The sequence below is a fragment of the Eumetopias jubatus genome, unplaced genomic scaffold (genome assembly GCF_037043125.1).
Source record: "Eumetopias jubatus isolate StellerSeaLion01/CBP00866 unplaced genomic scaffold, mEumJub1_p1.0 scaffold_10, whole genome shotgun sequence".
NCBI lineage: Eukaryota > Metazoa > Chordata > Mammalia > Carnivora > Otariidae > Eumetopias > Eumetopias jubatus.
In genome coordinates, this window is record NW_028274816.1 from 51,393,965 (window position 1) to 51,414,854 (window position 20,890).

The 20,890-nt window shown below is 54.9% G+C and overlaps 1 protein-coding gene across 1 annotated transcript in view; it reads right to left on the reverse strand.

Annotated features, from left to right (window-relative positions):
- Positions 1-20,890, reverse strand: part of FCGBP (Fc gamma binding protein) — a 41,006-nt gene that overhangs the window by 6,092 nt on the left and 14,024 nt on the right. The window contains exons 7-17 of the mRNA XM_028090637.2: positions 16,715-17,298; positions 13,694-14,285; positions 13,357-13,556; positions 11,524-11,665; positions 9,179-9,519; positions 7,638-8,211; positions 6,653-7,269; positions 5,647-6,190; positions 4,250-4,821; positions 3,409-3,982; positions 2,206-2,405 (exon numbers count right to left, since the gene is read on the reverse strand). Coding sequence (XP_027946438.2) covers positions 2,206-2,405; positions 3,409-3,982; positions 4,250-4,821; positions 5,647-6,190; positions 6,653-7,269; positions 7,638-8,211; positions 9,179-9,519; positions 11,524-11,665; positions 13,357-13,556; positions 13,694-14,285; positions 16,715-17,298 — 4,940 coding nt within the window. The remainder of the gene's footprint in view (positions 1-2,205; positions 2,406-3,408; positions 3,983-4,249; positions 4,822-5,646; positions 6,191-6,652; positions 7,270-7,637; positions 8,212-9,178; positions 9,520-11,523; positions 11,666-13,356; positions 13,557-13,693; positions 14,286-16,714; positions 17,299-20,890) is intronic.

The following is a 20,890-nucleotide window of genomic DNA, read 5'->3' on the forward strand; positions in this document are numbered from 1 at the left end:
AGATGTTGGTGAGGATGCGGAGAAAGGGGAACCCTCCTACACTGTTGGTGGGAATGCAAGATGGTGCAGCTACTCTGGAAAACAGTATGGAGGTTCCTCAAAAAGTTGAAAATTGAGCTACCCTATGACCCAGCAATTGCACTACTAGGTATTTATCCCAAAGATACAAATGTAGTAATCCAAAGGGGTGCTTGCACCCCAATGTTTATAGCAGCAATGTCCACAATAGCCAAATGATGGAAAGAGCCCAGATGTCCATCAACAGATGAATGGATAAAGAAGATGTGTGTACACACACACACACACACACACACACACACACACACACACACACAATGGAATATTACACAGCCATCAAAAAATGAAATCTTGCCATTTGCTACAACGTGGCTGGAACTAGAGGGTTTTATGCTAAGCGAAATAAGTTAATCAGAGAAAGACACAATTATCATATGATCTCACTCGTATGTGGAATTTAAGAAACAAAACAGAGGATCATCGGGGAAGAGAGGAAAGAATGAAACAAGATGAAACCAGAGAGGGAGATACTTAATCATAGGAGACTCTTAACCATAGGAAACACACTGAGGGTTGCTGGAGGGGAGGGGGGTGGAGGGATGGGGTAACTGGGTGAGGGACCTGAGGGAGGGCATGTGCTGTAATGAGCACTGGGTATTATGACCTGTACTCCCGAAACAAATAATACATTATATGTTAATTTAAAAAATAAAATTGAAGTCTGAAAACATTAAAGGAAATGAATGAATGGAACAAAAGAGCTAAATACCATCTCTATACAGATGGCTTGCTCATCTGTATCTCTAGCCCAGACTTCTCTGGTGAATGCCAGACTCATAAATCCAAGAAACCTTCTAGCACAGGCAGAGTGGTCAGGGCTGGGATGGAGGAAGCACTGGGGTAATACCTAACCCAGCCTAGGGGATCAGGGAGAGCTTCTTGTAGGCAGTGACCCCCCAGAGGAAGGAGAAGTTTGGCATTTCCTTCCCCGGAAGTCTTGCACTTCCAGGTCTTCTAGCCTAGCTTTCTGACATTAATAAAATGATGTGGATAAATGAGGATAGAATGTGGTCATTCATCTTTCCTTTACTTGATAAATATGCTTCTGAGCAGGTAGGATGCCTAGTCATTCAGGGGTGGGTCCGGGCTGCTGGGGTGTGAATCCCAGCATCACCACTTGCTGGGTCAGTTCTGGGCTGACTTCTCCTTGTCACAACGGTGCCCGTCTCACAGGGTTGTTATGATCACTAAATGAATTAACACCTGTAACAAACTTGGGGCATCGCAAGAGCACAGAAAACATCAAGCACAAAAATAAATCCAATTCACTTTCAATCTCCATCGGGAGACAATTGCCAAGTTCACCACCTACTGTGCTATTGTAAATTGCTGGTATTTTTACTGTATGATGGAGACAGAGGGTGAGGCCCAGTGCCCAGTGGGTGCCCTTCAGGCACAATGGCACCCAATCCTCAGACACCTATAGTGCCAGGATGATGATTAACCCCATAAAGAAAATGGGGCTCAGAGAGGGGACTGTAGGAGGCCAAATAATGGTCCCCCAAATATATCCACCCCCAATTCCTGGAACTAGTCAATGTTACCTTATACAGAAAAAGGGTGTTTGCAGATGTGATGAATTAGGGATCTTGAGATGGAGAGCCTGTCCTGGATTATCTGGGTACAACTTAAATGCAGTCACGTGTATCCTTACAAGAGGGAGGCATAGGGAGGTTTTATGACACACACACGGGAGGAGGGGAAATGTGACACAGGAAGAGGGGAAACGTGACCCAGAAGCAGAAATCGGAGGTGGCCACAAGCCAAGGAATGCCTGCAGCCACCAAAAACTGGGGCAGAGAGCAGGGCAAGGAATGGATTCTCCCCTGGAGCCTCTGAAGAGTGTGCCATCCTGCCTACACCTCGATTTTGCCCCAGGAACCCTGATTTCCGACACCGGCCTTCAGAACTCTGGAAAAATAGATTTCTCTGGTGTGAAGCCACCAAGTTTGAGGTCGTTTGTCTCAGCAGCCTCAGGAAACTCATACCAGGACTTTACGGGCAGAGTCCCCGAGCTGGGAAATGGAGGTGGCCCCTCTGTCCCCATCCTTGAAGAGGTCGGTAAAGAAGCCCCAAGTCTCCCTCGAACTCCTCCACCCTCCCTGCCCGCCGCCAGCCCGCCCTCACCGGCAAGTATTGGCCGTTATGGGCGCAGCCACAGTTCTGTACGGGGACGCAGGTGCCATGCGAGAGCAGGAAGCGGTCGTCACACTCACAGCCCTCGAAGCAGCGGCTGGTGCAGCCCGTGAGGCCCGAGAGGGCGGCGCAGGAGCCCTGGCAGGAGCGCATGCAGGTGGAGTAGTGGCTGTGGGCGGGGCACTGGAGGGCTGCAGAGGGAGGAGGCGGGGCGGGTCAGGCCTGCGCCCCGACACTGACCCTGGCCTCCCAGCACACCAGGATCTCGATTGGCAGTGCTGGGGATGCCAGCTAGGAAGACAGCCTCCCTGTGGAGCTCATGTCAGTGGGACCGATAGTGACGGCTCAGCGTGGTCAGGGCTGCATTGGGGAAGCAGAGGCAGAGGGGTCCAGGGCCAGGAGGGGGGCACAAACAGGGAGTTGTAAGGACCCAGGGGAAGCCTCCAGGGTGAGGCCCTGGGCTCTGGCTGAGCAATTGGCAGGTGGCGTGCCTGCCCCAAGATGAGGACTGGGATCAGGGGATGGGGTAAATGCTGATGTCATATGGGAACACAGCAGGTGTGAGGGACCCTAAGGACACCCAAGGGCAAGTGTCCAGGAAGCCGCTGGACCCTCGAGACTGGCAGTCAGGAGAGAGATTGGGGCTGAAGACAGATAGTGTCCACTGTCAGCACTGAGGACAAATCAAGAGCCATAAGGGGGTGGATAATGGCTCTGGACATAGGTGCTGTCCTGAGGAGAATGAACAAGACATGGCCCTACCCTGGGAGCGTGAAAGAAACATACCCCTAACTGGGAGTATCTGAGAGGTACAGTCCCGGCCTGGGGATCTGAGGGGATATGGTCCCATCCCGGGCGGTCCAGATGAGCCAGACTCAGGTTTTCTCATGTGAGCTGCGGGCCTGCCTGACCAGCCCTCCCAGATCCCCACAGAAAGGGCTCAGGATGAGCCTTGAGGAAGAACTGTGTCTGCGATTTCAGGACAGTGGGCCCCTGAAAGGAGTCTGAGAAGGACCAATCAGGGGGAAGGAGGGAGGCCAGCAGGGTGTGCTGCGGGAGAAGCTGGGTTGCCTGGGCGGGGGGGGGCCTGCCAGAGGGAGGGACTGCTCCTGAGATGCAGACGGGACAGGAGCAGGTCAGGGGTTGTCCCTGAGCCAGGTCTGGAGTCTTCCAAGGGCCCTCCCGGACACTCACGGCAGAAGCTGTCTGTCCTCCAGGACTTCACAGTCCCACCGACCGCCTGGCAGCCCGCTGTGTAGGCTGCCAGGCTGCGGCAGAGGAAGGCGGTGTTGCCTTTGTGGAAACACAGGTCGTACACGCATTGGCGGAAGTACTCAGAGGGGTTCAGCACCGCGTGGCAGGCTGCAAAAGGGCCCTGGGGGTCCCGGATCTGACCGCAGGCCTGGTTGCTCTCATACGGTGCCGTCTCCTGGGCCAAGCACACGGGGCAGCCGCTGGCCCCACAGCCCTCGCCACAGCCCTGGGAGGAGCTGGGGGCCCGCCACGTGGCCCCAAAGGCATCCACGCTGGGGGCCTCGGCGCCGCTGGGCAGGACAAGGTCGTCGGTCCAGTTGCCGTTGAAGTTCCCACAGAGGCCACAGACCCGGCCACGGAAGGGGCTGGGGATGGATATGAGGACATGGGCATCGCCATCAAAGAGAAGCCGCAGTGCTTTGGTGGTCTGCAGAATCACATTCCGGCCCTCGGCAGTCACTCGCACGCGACCCACAGCCACAGGCAGGGCCACAGCCTTGTCGTCCATGGTGACCTGGGTGGAAAGGCCAGGGCGGTCAGGGACTCACAGAACCACAGGTGAGGCAGTCCCCTCAGACTCCTGGGGTGGAGCTATGTCCCTCGCAGCCCTTTGGGGTCAGACCATGTCCCTCAGACTGCCCGAGGGTGGGACTGTGTCCCATTCAGACCCTCAGATCTCTGTCCCCCTCACTCGCCTTGGGGCGGGGTCACAGCTCCCTCAGAACCCTCAGGGTGGGCCCTATCCCACTCAGCCCCCCAGGGTAAGGCCACGTCCACTCACCTTTGGCCCCCGAGCCAGTCTCACAACCTGGCTAGCCACAGTCACCACCAGCTGTTGGAGATTGCCGGTGGCATCCTTCTCAAGCACGATACTGAAGTCCTCGTCCTCAGGCTGTGGGTGGCAGACTTTGGCCAGGACATAGGAGCAGGAACCGTGCAGGTCATAGACACGCCCATCGAGGGTAATGTAGTGGAGGCCCCCACTGGCCACGCAGCGGCCACAGCCTGTAGGGTGGCAGGCCTGGACTCCATCCTCTACTCGGCACTCCTCGTAGGGCCTGCAGGCCGGGCCCTCCTGGCAAGTGACTTGGCCGCCCGGCCCACACTCACAGCGCTGCTCACACTCAGGGCCTGGGTAGAAGGACTCGCCCAGCGGGTAGTAGCGGCCCTCGTGCAGGCAACCGCACTGGCCCACGGGCACACAGGTGTCGCCGCTGAGCACGAAGCCGGCATCACAGACGCAGCCCTCCCGGCAGCTCTGCACGCAGCCCTCGGGCGCAGAGAGGCTCGGGCAGCTTACAGGGCAGGAGTCCCCGCAGAGCTTGTAGTGGCTGTTGGCAGGGCACAGGAGAGCTGTGGGGACCGAGAGGGAATGAGCCAGGCGGGTGCAAGGGAGCAGCACAGGGGAGGCACAGAGCGGGAGAACCTGCCCAGGTGAGTGTGAATGGGGTGTGGGGACAAAAGTATCTGTGTCTCCAAGAGGAAGCCACCTGAGTCTACCCGGCCGGCGGATGTCTGACCTGGAGCCTCTGACAAGGTTGGTGTCAGCCTGATTCTGACCATGTGTATCTGATTGGATGAAGCTGACAGGATAAATTTGACCAAGGCAATGTGTCTGAGGGGAACTGCCCTGGATGATCCCACCATGAGCCGGTATATATCTACCTGGGGCTACGTCAGGGTCATGATTCTACCTGGGGGTCTCTGCCCAAGTGCTAACCAGGAGAGTCCCTGTCTGAGGTTATCAGACTAATTCTATCTGACCTTGTGTATTTCAGTGTTTGAAACAGTATAGGTGCATGGGACTAACTCTCTAGGTCTCTTTCACCAGGGGTATCTGAGAGAATCTACCTGACCAGGTGTACCTTGCTGTGTAGCTTTCGCAGGCTCAACCACCCCAGTCTATCTAAGTGGGATATCAACACATGAATCCCTGAGAGGATACTGGACCTGGGGTTTCTGACCAGGTGTATCTGAGTCTCTCCCATTGGAGTAGGTGACCTGGTGCATTTCAGTGTGTGAATGCCAACGTGGTTTTCTGGACAGGAGCTATCTGGCTCAGGGGAGGCAAGGTGGTGCCTAACCCCATGATGGAGGAGAAACTCTTGTCTTAGAGCCGCGAAAAGGGGGAGGAGGGGAGAGCCCCATTATGTGGACCAGGCATGCATCAGTACTCACGACAGAAGTCCGGCCGCCTCCACTCGCCGAGCTGGGCCCCCGCGGCCTGGCAGACTGTCACGTAGGCCGCCACGGCAGGGCAGAGGCCTCCCGGATGGCCCTGGGCCTGGCAGGCGTCCAGCAAGCAGGCCTGGAAGTACTGCTCTGGTGGCACAAGGCCGTGGCAGGGCGCCAGCGGGCCGTCGGCGGCGGAGATCACGCCACAGGCGTCCCGGCCGGCGAAGGCCCCCTGCTGCTCGGTTGTGCACTGCGGCGGGCACGGCCCGGGCACGCACTCCCCGCAGCCCGCCTCGCCGCCCACCTGCCAGCCGGCGGGGTTCCCGCCCACAGCCTTCAGGTCGTCGGCGGGGTCCTGGTTGTAGTTCCCGCACAGGCCACAGAGGGCGCCCGCGTACGGCGCCGGCACGCGCAGGCGCACGAAGCTGTTCCCGTCGAAAGCCAGAGAGAGCCCGGCGGCCGCGGTCACGACCACGTCGGCGCCGCTCACGTACGCGCGCAGGCGCGAGTCCAGCTGGTAGGGCAGTGCTACGAGCTTACCGTCCACCTGCGGGCACGGGGTAGGGGTGGGGGCAATGAACGGTGCGGGTACAGGTTCGAATTTTGACTCCGCTACCCACGCGGGTGGGGAGGAGGGGAGGGGAGGGGAGGGGAGGGTGGATCCATGAGCCTGTGATCTACCCTTTGTAATAATAATAATGATAGCAGCAGTAGTAGTAATAACGAGCATCTATAGACACGATGCCGCTGCTTCCTCACACTACCCTCTGAAGCAGGTACTTTCCTTAGACCCATTTTATAGTGGAATAAACTAAGGCCAAACTAGAGGAATTATCTAAGAAACGGGGAAGCCTCTGCTCCAAGCCCTCCTGCTCCAAGGCCTATACTCCGAACCCCTGCATCATGCCCCGCTAACCTGTGAAAGGTAATCAGGGGAATGGCAAACTCCTAACTGTCCCAGACAACCCCAGGGCTGGCATGTGCTCCCGTCTGGCTCCGGGCTCCTCACCTGCAGCTGACGGGGCCATTGGGCACTGAGGGTCAGGCTGTGTTTGTAGATGTGCAGGGTAACACTGCGAGTGTAGCTGACCGCCTGGCTGCCCCGGTGCTCGTTGACTACAGTGACGGTGAAGTTCTCAGCCCCCGTGGGCAGTGCATTGCAGGGCGTGCTCAGCAGGTACTCGCAATTGCCTTGGAAGTCGAATCGGTGCCCATCCAGGGTGATGTAATGGGGGTCACTCCAGGCCTGACACTCCGCTGTGCTGACAGGCTCGCAGCCATGCTGGCCCGAGGGCAGCAGGGCACATTGTTCACCTAGCCCGCACTTGGCAGGCTTGCAGACCAGCGAGCCACCCCCAGGCCCGCAGCGGCACCTCTGGGAGCAGGTGGCATCAGCCCAGAACTCGCTGCCAGCTTCGTGGTACGTGCCGTTGGCCCAGCAGCCACAGCCACCATCCAGGGGAACACAGCGGTCGGCACTCCACACGAAGCCCGAGTCACACTGGCAGCCCTCGGCACAGGGGCCGTCACATGGCTTTGGCGTCGTGGGGGGCGCAGGGGACGGGCAGCTGTCCGGGCAGGCTGGGCCACAGAGCTCGTAGTGGCTGTTCTCGGGGCAGGAGATCTCTGTGGGTGTACCGAGGAGTGGTAGGGAGAGAAAGAGAGGGAATGGTGTCAGGGGGGTAGGGTCAGAGGATTGGGAGGAGACAGAGACAGAGGGACAGACAGAGGGACTGAGGGAAACAGCAAGAGACACTGATAGCGAAGGGGACACAGAGGAAGACCCAAACAGAGAGAGAATGAGAAATGGAGAGGCAGAGAGACAAAGGGAGACACAGAGATAAGTGCCAAGAGACGGAGAGACAAAAACAGAGACCGAGAGAGCAAGAAACAAACAGAACAACTCAGAAAGACCCAAGAAAGACCCATCCAATCTGGCAGAGACAGGACCCCTCCCCTTACCCCGAGCTCCTGCTCTGCTCCCCAACACTCACCACAGCCAGCCTGCTCCCTCCAGTCCTTAATGACAATCCCTGCGGCCTGGCAGGCGGCAGCATAGGCAGCCAGAGCCTGGCAAAGGATGTCGTGGGCCCCACCGCCTAGGCAGACATCCAGAACGCAGCCCTTGAAGAAGCTGTCGGGGTCCACGTGGGCATGGCAGGCAGCAAAGGGGCCTCCTGCGCCAGGGGCCAGGGGTCCACAGAAGCCAGGGCCCTTGTACTCCTCCACCCGGTCCTCAGGGCATGTTGGACAGTTCCCCTGACATTCATCCCAGCACAGCGGGTCCCAGCCTGGAGCGCGCCAGCTGCCGCCCCAGACAGGTATGGAGGGAGCCAGCGTGCCGTTGGGGAAGGCTCGGTCGTTGCTGCTGTCACGGTCCATGTTCCCGCAGAGCCCAAATACCTCGCCATGATAGCTACTAGGCAGCGTCACCTCCACTCGCCAATCCCAGTCATAGCTGACCTGAAGCCCAAAGTCCGTTACCAGCAGCGCTTTTGACGCGCCCTGGGTCACCGAAATCCGGCCCCCGGCCACAGAGACAGGCAGCGCTGTCAGCACACCGTTCACCTGGGGGGAGAGGAAGGAGGCAAACAGAGCTCACTCGAGGTGCGGAGGCTCCAGCTCTGGCCCCCTGCCTCCCTCCCTCATCCTGCCATGGCTGGCAGGTGCCAAGGCCTCCCTTACGACTGACTGATGGTTGTAGGTCATTTGACAAGCATTGCGGACATTGCTGAAGTCCAGGCCCTGGAGAATGAAGCCTCAGTCTACTGCTTTTTCTGGGTCTCTTGCTCTCCAACTCCCTCCCTTCCTCTCCTCTCTCTCTCTCTCTGTTATCTCTCCCTCTGTCTACATCTGGACTTATTTCTCTATATCTAGGCTTATCTCTCTCTCTTTCTCTCTCTCTCTCTGGGTCTTTCTCTGTGACTCTCTCACTCAGTGATTCCCTCCCTCCCTCCTCCTCTCCTATGCATCTCTGTGTGTCTGGACATCTCTTCAAGTCACTCAACATTTATCTAGTGCCTACCCTGTTGCATACTTCTCTCTCCCCCTGTGGACTACCATTCATCTGCAACCATGGACAGGAAGGGTGGCCCATCTCCCCCCAGCCCTCGCCCCTCTCCCCATCTCCCTGAATTTCACTCCAGTTGGAGGCTTTGGGCCTCTAATTTATTCCCTCACAAACATTCACGGGCTCTCAGCCGGATCCCCGTTTCACAGATAAGGAAATCGAGGCCCACCAGAAGTCACTCGCCCAACATCACGCAGCTCACAAGGAGTCTGGATTCGAACCCAGGTCTCTAAAAAGGCAAGTGCTGAAGTCCTACATCAAGCCCTTAGCAAAGGGCCGGGCTCGTTTAATTTGCAACAGAGAGGTGACGATTGCTGTAACTATTGTTTTGCTGTCCTTTTGTTTCAGACCTCTGCCAAGACAGAGCCTTCAGCTCCTAACCGAGGCTGGCAGGACCCCTCGCCCCCACCAGGGGGCTCCAGGGGTCATGCTGCCGGACTCCAGGGGTCATGCTGCCGGACTTACCCGGACTTTGCCGATCTCGCCTTTGTGGATGGAGATATTGAAGCCGAGGGCAGACACGGTGACGAGCCTCACATAGGACACAGCAGGGTTGCCCCGGTTCTCATTCTTGGTGGTGACGGTGAAGGGGGTCAGGCCCTGGGAGCTGCCTGCTCCCTGGGAGCCAGCTGCTGCCAGCACGTAGTTGCACGTGCCTTGGAAGTCGAAGTCCCAGCCATCGAAGGAGTGGTAGTGTGGGTCGCCCCATAGCCAGCATGTGGCCTCATAGTTGGGCACGCACACAGCCTGGCCAGCTTTCTCCTGGCAGGTCTCCTGTGGCCGACACGTCACACCGTGGCATGGGTCTGGAGACAGGGAGAAAGGACATTCTGGGGCTGCCCAGCCAAAGGACAGCTGCTCCCCAACATCTGCCCCAGTCTGTCCCCCAGGCTACTGTACTGGTGGCTGAGGATGGATATCAGGGGCCTCCCAGCTGAGACCCACGCCGGGCTGTTTGCTGCCTGAGACCTTGCAGCCAAGACCCAGACTGTAAGGTCCTTACATTGGAACCCAGCCCCAAGGGCTCCCGTTATCTGCGATGCCAGCCCTGAGGGCATCCATGAGAGGGCATCCACAGCCCCAGGGTTTTCTGTGTTCCAGACCTGGGCCCCCATTTCCCCATGTGCCTGAGCTGTCAGCCTTCTGGGGGCCACCCCCTCTGAGACTCCGTCCTGGAGGTTTCTGTGCTAAACCAAGGTGCTAGAGGAACTTTCTGGTGAGAACGTAACCCCAGAGGCCCCAGCGTTTGAGATCCCGACCTGGGATTCCCTGTATCTCGTCATGGCCTGGGGACCCCTCTGTGTAAGACTGTGCCTCCCTTGGGTGGCTGCCTCTGAGACCCTGGCCTTGGGGGATCTCATTTCTAAAGCCCCGTCTCTGAGGGTCTCTTTGTCTAAAACTCCGTCCCTAGGGCCACTGTATCTGTGACCTATTTTTGAACCCCTGTGCCTAAGACTCCAGCCTTAAAACTTCCTCCGCACCACCACCCCCGCCCATTTTCAGTGTATCGCCTCTCAGTTCCAGATCCACCAATAGAGGGCTTTGTCAGGAGAAAGCGCTGGAGGGTCGAGGGAGGGGGAGCAGCTTCCGGCTGGGATTCACGGTGCTCTGCTCTCCTTGCCTGCAGGGGACGCACTCAGCCAGTCCATGGCCCCAGCTGGCCTGGAGAGTCACTTAGGCTCTGGCCCACAGCTTCCCACTGAGTTTTGGGAATTTTGAGAGCACCCCACCAGGATCTTCCTGCCTGCCCGCTCCAGCCTGCACAACCTCTAAGCCAGTAGGCTCCGGCTGCATCTTCCAGTGACATCTGTCTCTCGGCCTCCCTCCCTTCCCTGGGTGCCCTGCTTTAGCTTTAGGGGCGGGGGCTGCTCCTGACATCTGCTTTTCTTTTGTTCATTCATGTTCTTCTTACCCCCTCAGTACTTGATTACAAGTAAATTCTGTAGATTAAACTCTGCATTGAAGCTACTCTGTGGTTTCTGTCTCCTGATCCAACTCTGACTGCTATGCCCCCGACCCCTGGGAGTCCCCGTGAGTCTGCCCAGCAGCACTGAGGGCCTCCGTCAGTTTTGGAGGTCCCATTCCCTTGTCTTGGGGAATAAGGAATTATGCTCTGCCCTTCACCCTAAGAAACCAGTCCTGGGGGGTGGCTCTGTCACTTAGACTTAATCGGGGAGGGGGGGTCCCATGTCTGAGACTGTTTCCCTATAAATCCTGATCCTCCTCTTGAAGAGGGCCCTGTATTGAAGACCCCAGCCTTGGTGGGGTCTCTGCCCAAGACCCCTACCTTGAAGGGGAGATGGTGTTAGAAGCCCCGAGCCTAATCCTGCATACCAGTGGTCAGCGAACATTGGCACAGCCAGCTGCCTGTTTTTTACAAATATCAGAGTTTCGTTGGAGCCTCAGCTCCTCACTTACATAGCCTACGGCTGATTTCATGCCACGATGGCAGAGTTGGGTAGTTATGTCTGAGACTCTAAGGCCTTGCAAGTTTAAGTATTTACCATCTGGCCCTGTAGGAGAAAAGGTTGCCTGTCCTTGCTTTATGCCGAGGGTCTCTGACACTTGCCCCAGGAAACCTAGCCCTGGGGGTCCTCACAGCCTGGATTCTACCATAAGCGTCCCTGCCTCCCAGCCTGGAGGCCCTCTGCCCCTGGCCCTGGAAATCCCAGCCCAGGGGGCCCCAGGTGGAGACCTCAGTCCTTCGTCCTCTGTGCCTCCCACTGTGAAAATCAGGGTTTCCACCACCCTCCGCTCCGGGGTCCTCGTCCTCCGTTCCCAGGGCCCTGCGCCCGGCCCCAGCCCAGCACCTTTGGTGATGCAGCTCAGGACGCCTCCCGAGGGCTTGCACCCCTGTCCTGGCTTGCAGCTGTGGGCCTGGCACACCACACCTTGCCCGGCGTGGCACACACACTGCTGCTGGCAGTTGTCGACGAGCATCGTCTGGTTCGGCTGTGGGGACAGAGGGCGACGGCCATCAGGGCGGGAGCTGACACCAGCACCTCCAGTGTTCCGGGGCCAGAGGGTCCAGAGAACACGAAAAGGGCATCTTTCAGCAAGGCGGCCCCTTGTCTGTGAACCTAAGGCACCGCATGGCCTTGGGATCCAATTCATTCATTCTTTCATTCATTCACTCGTTCATTTTTCCAAAATGCCCACTCAATGTCTGCTGTATATGAGAAGCGTTGTGACATACCAATTAAGAGCAAAAGCTCTGTAATGAGCACTGGGTATTATATAAGACTGATGAATCCCTGACCTCTACCTCTGAAACCAATAATACATTATATGTTAATTAATTAAATTTAAATTAAAAAAAAAAAGAGCAAAGGCTCTGGAGCAAACTGCCTGGGTCTGAAGCCTGTTTCTGCTATTTCCAAACTGTATCACTCTGTGCGAATTACTTAACCTCAGGGAGCCTGGGTGGCTCAGTTGGTTAAGTGTCTGCCTTTGGCTCATGTCATGACCCCAGGGTCCTGGGATTGAGTCCTTCCTCGAGCTCCCTGCTCAGCAGGGAGTCTGCTTCTCCCTCTCCTGCTCCCCTTGCTTGTGCGCTCGGGCTCTCTCTCTCTCTCAAATAAATAAATAAAATCTTTAAAAAAAATTACTTAACCTCTTGATGACTCAATTTCCTCATCTATAAGCTGCTGATAATAATAGCACCTACCTGTGGTAGTATAACTTACTTAGTAATACATATGAAGTATAGGGGAAAGGAAAAGGGAGTTTCTAAAAAAATAATCCAGGCTGGAGAGGAGACAAGGTGGGAGAAAATGTGGTTATCACCAAAGTTGTGTGATGGGTCCATGGGGATTTATTTCACTGTTCTCTTGACTTTTGCATGTTTTAAAATTTTTGTAATAAAAAGTTCATCTCTATGTATAACGCACCTAAACTGTGCATGTGGCATTGAAAGCTGTAACTGGTACGAGGTAAGCACCGTCTACCTATTTGCTTTTGTTATCACTTTTTTTTTAAAGATTTTATTTATTTGACACAGAGAGAGAGATAGAGAGAGAGCATGAGCAGGGGGAGCGGCAGGCAGGCAGAGGGAGAGGGAGAAGCAGGCGTCCCGCCGAGCAGGGAGCCCGATGCGGGGCTCGATCCCAGGGCCCTGAGACCATGACCTGAGCTGAAGGCAGACGCCTAACTGACTGGGACACCCAGGCGCCCCTTGTTACCCCTTTCCTTTGTATGAGGAGAAGAGCAGAGAGGGCGCCTGCCCTCACAGAGCTCGTGGTCCTCTGAGGGAGACAGGCTTTAGACAAACACACAGGCAAATCAAAGAAAGAGGAGTAAGTGGGTTTGGGTGGGAGAGGCAAGCAGAGGGAGTTACCTGCTGTGTCAGAGAGACAGTCTAGACTTGGGGAGTCAGGGGAAGGTTTATAGTGGCAGGGCCCACGGCCATATGGAGAAGGGTCTTCCCGCTGCCGTGGCGGAAGGTGGCCCAAGGGAGCAAGAGTGAGGGCAGGGAGGCAGCAGGTGGGAGATGACAAACGGAACCACAGTGAGGCCTTGGGGAGGGCAAGGGCTGGGTGGGAGAGACGTTCAGGGGGCCAAGTGGGCCGGCTGTGGGGAGATGGGCAGTGGAACGGGGTCCCGCACCAGGCCCCGAGCTCTGCCCGCCGTGACCGGGTTCCTACCTCATAGTAGACACCGTTGTGGTAGCAGCCACATTGCTGGATGGGCACACAGGCCTGGCCGTCACTGAGGAAGCCAGGGTCGCACTGGCAGCCCTCGGCACAGCTCTCTGGGCAGTGAGGGGGGCCACTGAGTGCCGAGCAGCCCAGGGAGCAGGTGTCTGCGCAGAGCTCGTAGTGGCTGTTGGCGGGGCACTCCATCGCTGCAAAGAGGGAGGGTTGGTCAGAGCCCCCTCCCAGGGGCTCTGCGGAAGGGGCTGCAGTGTCTGCCCCTTCTGTGCCTCAGTCTCCCCTCCCTCTGCCCCTCAGTCCCCCCCGCCCTCCTCTGCCCCTTACTCACGACAGAATGACTCAGTCCTCCAGGGACCAATGTTGCCTCCGGCTGCCTGGCAAGCACTCACATAGGCTTGGATGTTGCTGCAGAGGATGCTCTCGTTCCCGCCACCCAGGCAAAGATCAGAGACACAATTTTCTAAGGGACCCTGGGGATCAACCAGCTTGTGGCAGGCGGCCAGAGACCCGGTGGGGCTGGTGAGGAGCCCACAGAACTTCCCCTGCTTGTACTTCTCCTCCAGCTCAGGGGGGCACTCGAGGTTCGGGCTGCAATCCTCCCCGGGCTTGCAGGTGGGCGGTGGCAGACACGGGGAGCCGGGCACCGCCTCCTCCCAGGAGTTACCAAACTCGTTTGAGCTGCCTGCCTGTGAGCCGTCTGGCTTCTGGAAGTCATCCTTGGCGTCGCCGTTGTAGTTCCCGCAAAGGCCACGCAGCTGCTGGTAGTAGTTGCCTGGGACGGTGACCCGCACGTTGTACGTGAGGTCGTAGGCCACACGCAGGCCGAAGTCAGTGTTGATTATGATGTCCGAGCCGTGCCGGGAGGCGCGGACCTGGCCCTGGGCCAGCACCACGGGCAGCCTCATGTCCACGCCATTCACCTGGGAGGTAGGAGATGCCACGCATCAGACGGCGCACTTTGGGAGGGCAGACCCTCGTTCGAGCCCCTGCCTGACGTTGGAGATCCACGTGACCTCCTAGTCTCTGGGCCTTAGTTCCCGCCTTTGTAAAATGGGCATAATCATTGGGTCTTGCAAGTGGGTTGAATGGTGGTCCCCAAAGGATATGTCTGCCCAAAACCCCTGAATGTGACCTTATTTGGAATAAGAGTCCTTACAGACCTACTTAGGGTCGTGATCTCAAGATCATCCTGGATTCGGGTGGGCCCTCTGCCCCGTGATGGGTTTCCTCGTATAATGATGAGAGCCAGAAAAGGAGACAGAGAGAAGAAAAGAGGCCATGTGAAGACAAAGACAGGGGGGAAGCCTGGGTGGCACAGTCGGTTGAGCGACTGACTCTTGTTTCAGCTCCGGTCGTGAGATCGAGCCCTGCGTCAGGCTCTGGGCTCAGCGTGTAGTCTGCTTGAGATTCTCTCTCCCTCTCCCTCTGCCCCTCCTGCTCGTGCACTCTCTCTGTCTCTCTAAAATAAATAAAATCTTAAAAAAAAAAAAAAAGACAAGACTGGGATGGGAGTGTTGTGGCCGTGAGCCAAGGAACACCTGGAAAACACCAGAATTCTCTGGAAGAGGCGAGGAAGGAGCCTCCGCGGGAGCTTTCGGAAGGAGGGTGGCTCTTGCCAACACCTTGAGTTTGGACTTCTGGCCTCCACGTGGTGAGAAAACAAATTCCTGTTGTTTTAGGCCACCATGTGTGTGGTCACTTGTGCCGGCCCGGCGGCCACAGAAAGCTGATACAGGGCCTCGATGGAGTAACAAGCTTGCCAGCCACCCTTCCTTCACCCCTTGCAGATCGATAATGCAGAGACGGACTCCGGAGCCACTTGCTTGGGTTCCAACACAGCTCTGCCCCTTCCCCTTCCTGCGACTCTGCCCGTGAGGCACCTCTCTGTGTCTGTTTCCTCGCCTACCGAGTGGGATCCACATGGTTACTGTCAGGATTATTTAAATTGACATCTGGGAAGTGCTGAGAAATGTGTCTGGCACGGAATGGGTGTTCCGGGAGCATTTGCTAGCATCCTGAGCTCTGATTGGGAGTTTTTCTTTTGACAAGTAAGTGGGTGCTAAGGTTTTTCGCTTTAAGCATCGTGGGTGGAGCGTTAGGCTAATGGGAAATGAACTTCAAACCCCTGAGCCAAGAACCAGTGGTTTCAAGTGGAAGGCTACTGGGCGTCCAACGAAGCCTTAGAAGCCCGCCCCTGATTAACACGCTCACTCATCATTCCTGAATGCAGAGGCGCTGAGCATCAGAGGAGAAGGCAGGAGGAAGACATGCTCCTCAGAACATAGTCACCTGCCATACTTCCCAAGCAGGGATCTCTGTGCCTCAGTTTCCTCATCTGTAAAGTGTGGGATATAATAGTTTCCACCTCATGGAGAAGCTGGTGGCTTCAGTGAGATGCAAATGACAAGAACACCAACCACACCTGTATTCAGAGCCAACTATATGTGAGGCGCTCTCCTAGGAGCGTAAGCAAGCATCTAACGCATGGCCGGTGCATAGTGACCCCTGAAGAAGTCAGCTCTTTATCAGTAACCTCATCATCAATCCTGCCTGAGTGCAATGGTCATGTGCCTGCATTTTAGTGGGATCCGTGGGGAGATCCTTCCACTTTCCATAGGAGACCAAATCCTTCTCAGAAAAGCACCATGGTGACCCAGGGTCCAGTGCGCTGTCTCCTGGCATGTCATCCTGGGTTCAAGTCGTGCCTTTGCTGGGGCACTTTGGGCCAGTGATGGGACCTCCCCCTCTAAAGAATAAAGCAAATCATGGTACTTCCAGCTGCAAGGATGAAATGATACTGTGAATGTGAAGTGTTTAGCGCCCAAAAAAATCAGAGGTCAGCCGTGTAAAAACCGGAGCTGCTGTTACTGTGGTTGTTATGGTTGGTGAGGGGTGATGGGGTCACCCCCAGATCGTCCTCTGTCCTTGAACCTTTCCCATCCCTGAACTTGCCCAGCCTCTGACTGCTTCATGTTGCTGGCCAGGGGACCAGGGAGGTGGCTGGGGCAGGGACCAAGTGCAGGGAAGGTGCAGGGAAAGGGAGGAGGGGGTGAGCAGAGATGTTCAGAGGGGATAGGCAGGAGCAGGGAGAGGGGAGCCTGAGGAGCAGACAGAGGGGGAAACTGAGTCACGTGGGAGCAGGTCCCAGGTCCCCAAGGCCTCCTGACTCCTCGGCTCCCCACTCGGGGCTCTGACCGGCACCTCCCCCCACCTTGGGGACCCCGTGCCTCCCACATCCACTCAGAGCTCTGAGCCCCCTGCCTCTGGGCTGAGTGCTTTGTGTGTCCCACCCACAGAGCACCCTCTATCCCAGGCCCCCTCCCCTTCCTGTTCCGCTGCTGCTTCTCACCGTGACCTTCCACTGTTTCTGCTCCAGCCGCAGGGTGAAGTTAGCCACCTGGACGGTGATCACACTGACTTTCCCATTGCCCCAGGCCACGTTCTCCTGCAGGACACTAAACTGCTGCAGCCCAGGCCGGGTCTTGTAGGTCCGAGACAGCACGTACACACAGGTACCCATGAAGTCGAAGCGGCGGCCGTCAAAGGTGGTGTAATGGGGGTCTCCCAAGGCTTGGCAGGTGGCAGAGCCCATGACCACGCAGCCCAGGAGGCCACCGGATGGCTTGCAGGCCTCCTGCGGGCCACAGGCGGAGGGCTCGCAGGACACCAGGCCCCCCTCCTGGCACTGGCAAAGGGAATCACACCCAGGTCCAGGGTAGAAGGTCTGGCCTGGCGGGTGGTAGATGCCTTGGTATGCGCAGCCGCAGGAGGGCAGGGGCACGCAGGACTCACCACTGAGCGCGAAGCCCTCGTCACACACACAGCCCTCGTAGCAGTCAGAGCCACAGCCCCCGGGCACTGGGAGGTCCCCACAGGACAGCGGACAGCCACGGGAACACGCCTCGTAGTGGCTGTGGGGCGGGCAGCTCAGAGCTGTAGGGAAAGCAGCAGTGAGCGCGTGAGCATCAAGAATCTCCACTCCCAGGTGACGCACGCGCAGGCACACCCTCACTCACACACTCACATGTAAGCCATCCGGCGGCAAGGAGCCCCTCCGTTCAGTGGGGCCTGGGGCACAGATTACATCACAATTAATCTGGGCCTAATTAAGATTCTATTCCAATTTAACTGAAGTTTGTGGTTATCTGTAACGTCTTTAATGACATGTCTTTTTTTTTTTTTAAGATTTTATTGATTTATTTGACAGAAAGAGACACAGCCAGAGAGGGAACACAAGCAGGGGGAGTGGGAGAGGGAGAAGCAGGCTTCCCGCCGAGCAGGAAGCCCGATGCGGGGCTCGATCCCAGGACCCCGGGATCATGACCTGAGCCGAAGGCAGACGCTTAACAACTGAGCCACCCAGGCACCCCTTTAATGACATGTCTTAAACATATAAGTGCATATACAGTGTGTGTGTGATCTGTGCAATGCATTTGTGAACACAGTGGTTTTAGCTTCTTCATTCTATAGTGATATAGTAGTAGGAGGAGTAATTCTGTAGTAAATTGAAATCTTTGGCCATGTGAAGAAGAGGAAAAAATAATTCCTGTTCCTCTCTCTGAACTCCAGTCACTCCAGATTATAAGACAGGCGGTTTCCTTGAAACAAAACGAAACAAAAACCCTAAGACTGAGCCTAGTAAAGCCTCTGTCTGTGCCGAGATAATAACCACATGTGGCCATTTAAATCTAAGTTAATTGAAGTTCAATAAAATAGAAGATTTACTTCCTTGGTCACACTAGCCCATTTCAAGTGCTCAGTATGTGACTGGTGGTGACCACACAGGACAGCTCAGGGACAGAACATTGCCAACATCACCAAAGTTCCATTGGACGGTGCTGTTCTAGATCTTATAGCCAGCTTACGAGAGAATCCAGGGACAGAGGAACAAGTTAAATAACACTATGCAGAAGCAACTAGCCAAATCCAGAAAGTAGGAAATTCTGCAGGACAAATGACTTGATTTTTTTCCCCAATAAGCAATGGCCCAAACAAAATGGATAGAGGGGCAGAAATGAGATAAAACAAGTACAGCCAAATGTAGACTGTAGAATGTAGATGGTAAGTGTATGGGTATTCACTGTAAAATACTTTCAATTTTTCTATACATTTGAAAAATTTCATAATAATCTGTAGGGCAAAAAGGAAAGGGGCTATTGCAGGATGAAAATAATTGGAGCAAAATCAACCCAATGCTATGTGTGGATCTGGTCTGGATTCAGATTCAAACAAACTGGAAAAAAAAAAAAACAACCACTATTTTTAGACAATTGGGGAAATTTGAACCTAGGTTGAGTTTAGATGATGTCAGTGTTATTTTTGTTCCTAGTAACAACAGCATTGTGGTCATGTTTCTTAAAAGTTCTATCTGCTGGGGATGTTTACTGAAGTATTTATGGGAAAATTCATAGTTCTAGAATTTGCTTTAAAATATTTCAGCAAAATTGGGGCACCCAGGTGGCTCAGTCAGTTAAGCATCTGCCTTTGGCTCAGGTCATGATCCCAGGGTCCTGGGATCGAGCCCCGTGTCTAGCTCCCTGCTCACTGGGGAGTCTGCCTCTCCCTCTGCCCCTCCCCCCAACTCGTGTGCTCTCTCTCTCTCTCAAATAAATAAAATCTTTAAAAAATAAAATATTTCAGCAAAATTAAAAAACAAACAAACAATAAAACCAAAGGGGTGTTGGAGGAACCAAGAATGGCACAATACCCACAGTCATCAAAGCTGGGGCTGGGGTAAGGCCCCACCCTAGGCCCCCCTCTGCCTGATGTCTGCATCCTCACAACCCAATCTTCTAGAACTGCCCCAAGGGGTACAAAGGCAAGAGTAGTCTTAAGGAAATAAGAGATCCTCAGTTTCCACAAAGGCCACAGAATGAAGCAATTAATGGTACAAGTTCAGGAGCCAACCTGCCTGGATGCAGGTCATGGTGCCTTGCTATGTGACCTCAGGCAGATGATTTGATATCTCTGTGGCTCCAATTGCTCACTTTATAAAGTAGGAATAGGAACGATCCCACCTCACAGGGTGGTGGGGAGGAGGAAATGAGAAGAACCCTTAGAAACCCTCAGGATGGGAACTGCGCCATGGGAAGTGTGCCTCACGAGCACCGCCCATAGTGATAGGGACCCTTCCTAAGATGACTGGCCTGAGAACATCTTCTTTCCCACTGCCCCTTCGGTGAGTGTGCTTCTCCCACTTTACAGAAGACAACTGTACACTCCCCACCCATCCCAAATCAACACGGTGTGCTGCCCGGGGCTGTGGAAACCTCTGGGGACACAAAGGGACACTTCCAAATACTGCTGTGAAGTGTGGGGACAATGCATGATGAAACCTCCCTGGGTAAGGAATCAGGACCAATGTCGCTCCCAGCAAGATGGAAGGAGGGTCTGATAGAGCCGGCTGCTCAGAGGACAGGAATAGTTAAGTTTTACTGTGTCTCTCTGTGTGCCTGACTTCCCTACAACTCAAAAGGATTTCAGAGTGGAGCGACATTGCTGGGCCAGAACCCCTTCCACCCACTTATTAGTATCCTATATATGAAAATCAAAAGCAGAATTGATGTTGAACCTGGTCTTGCTCAACAGCAGACATGAACTTTTGGGGGGAAGCTGCATCCATCTCACTAAGAGATGCCTTTCCAGTACATTCTACTCTTTACGTTGAATATTTTTATCAGTTGTGTACTAATGATACTTGCAATGATAATTCACTCCACCCTTTTTTTTTTTTTAACATTTAGAGTCTGATGGTCTCAGGAATTTCTGATGATAATGAAATGTTCTTCACAGGTGTCTATATTTGTGGCGAAGTGTGATGGGGATTGGGAAAGACTGATGATGGCCACGCCTTCTTCTGGGCTTGGCCATGGTCCTGGCTTTGGCTCATGGGATGACAGCAAATGGGACACCAAGCAGAGGCCTGAAGTGTGCTTGCCTAGTGGGGCTCACCCACGCTTGCCACTCTTTGGAACCTTCAGACCACTGTGTGAAGCAGCCTGCACCAGCCAGCTAGAAGATGAGACCGAGTCAGCAGGGACAAGCAGTCCCGGCTAAGGTCCCCCCAGACCAACCAGCCTGACAACCACCAGATGTGTAAAGTCAGGCCATTGTAGACCATCCGGCCCCTGCAGAACCACCAGCAAGACTGCAGAGATAAACCACGCTGCCCCAGACTAGGAGATCAGCCCAGGAGCCCGTAGAATCATGAGAAATAATAACTACTTGTTGTTTTAATCCACTTTTCACTTTGGGAATGTTTGTTACACAGCAAGAACTAACTGATGCAGTGATCTAAAAAGAGACTTTCATGTATTTCAGTATATTATGCTAGGTTAAATTCTGCTGGAACTAAAAATCTCTAGAAGGTCAGTTCAGGAGAGTGAGAATTTTTTTTTTCCTGTTTTCTCCCCCATTATATCCTCAGTGTTGGGAACACCAGTAGGTGTTCAATAAATATTTGTTGAATGAATGAATGAATAGAAGTTGAAGGAGAAAAAGAAATTATGTGACATGCATGTATATA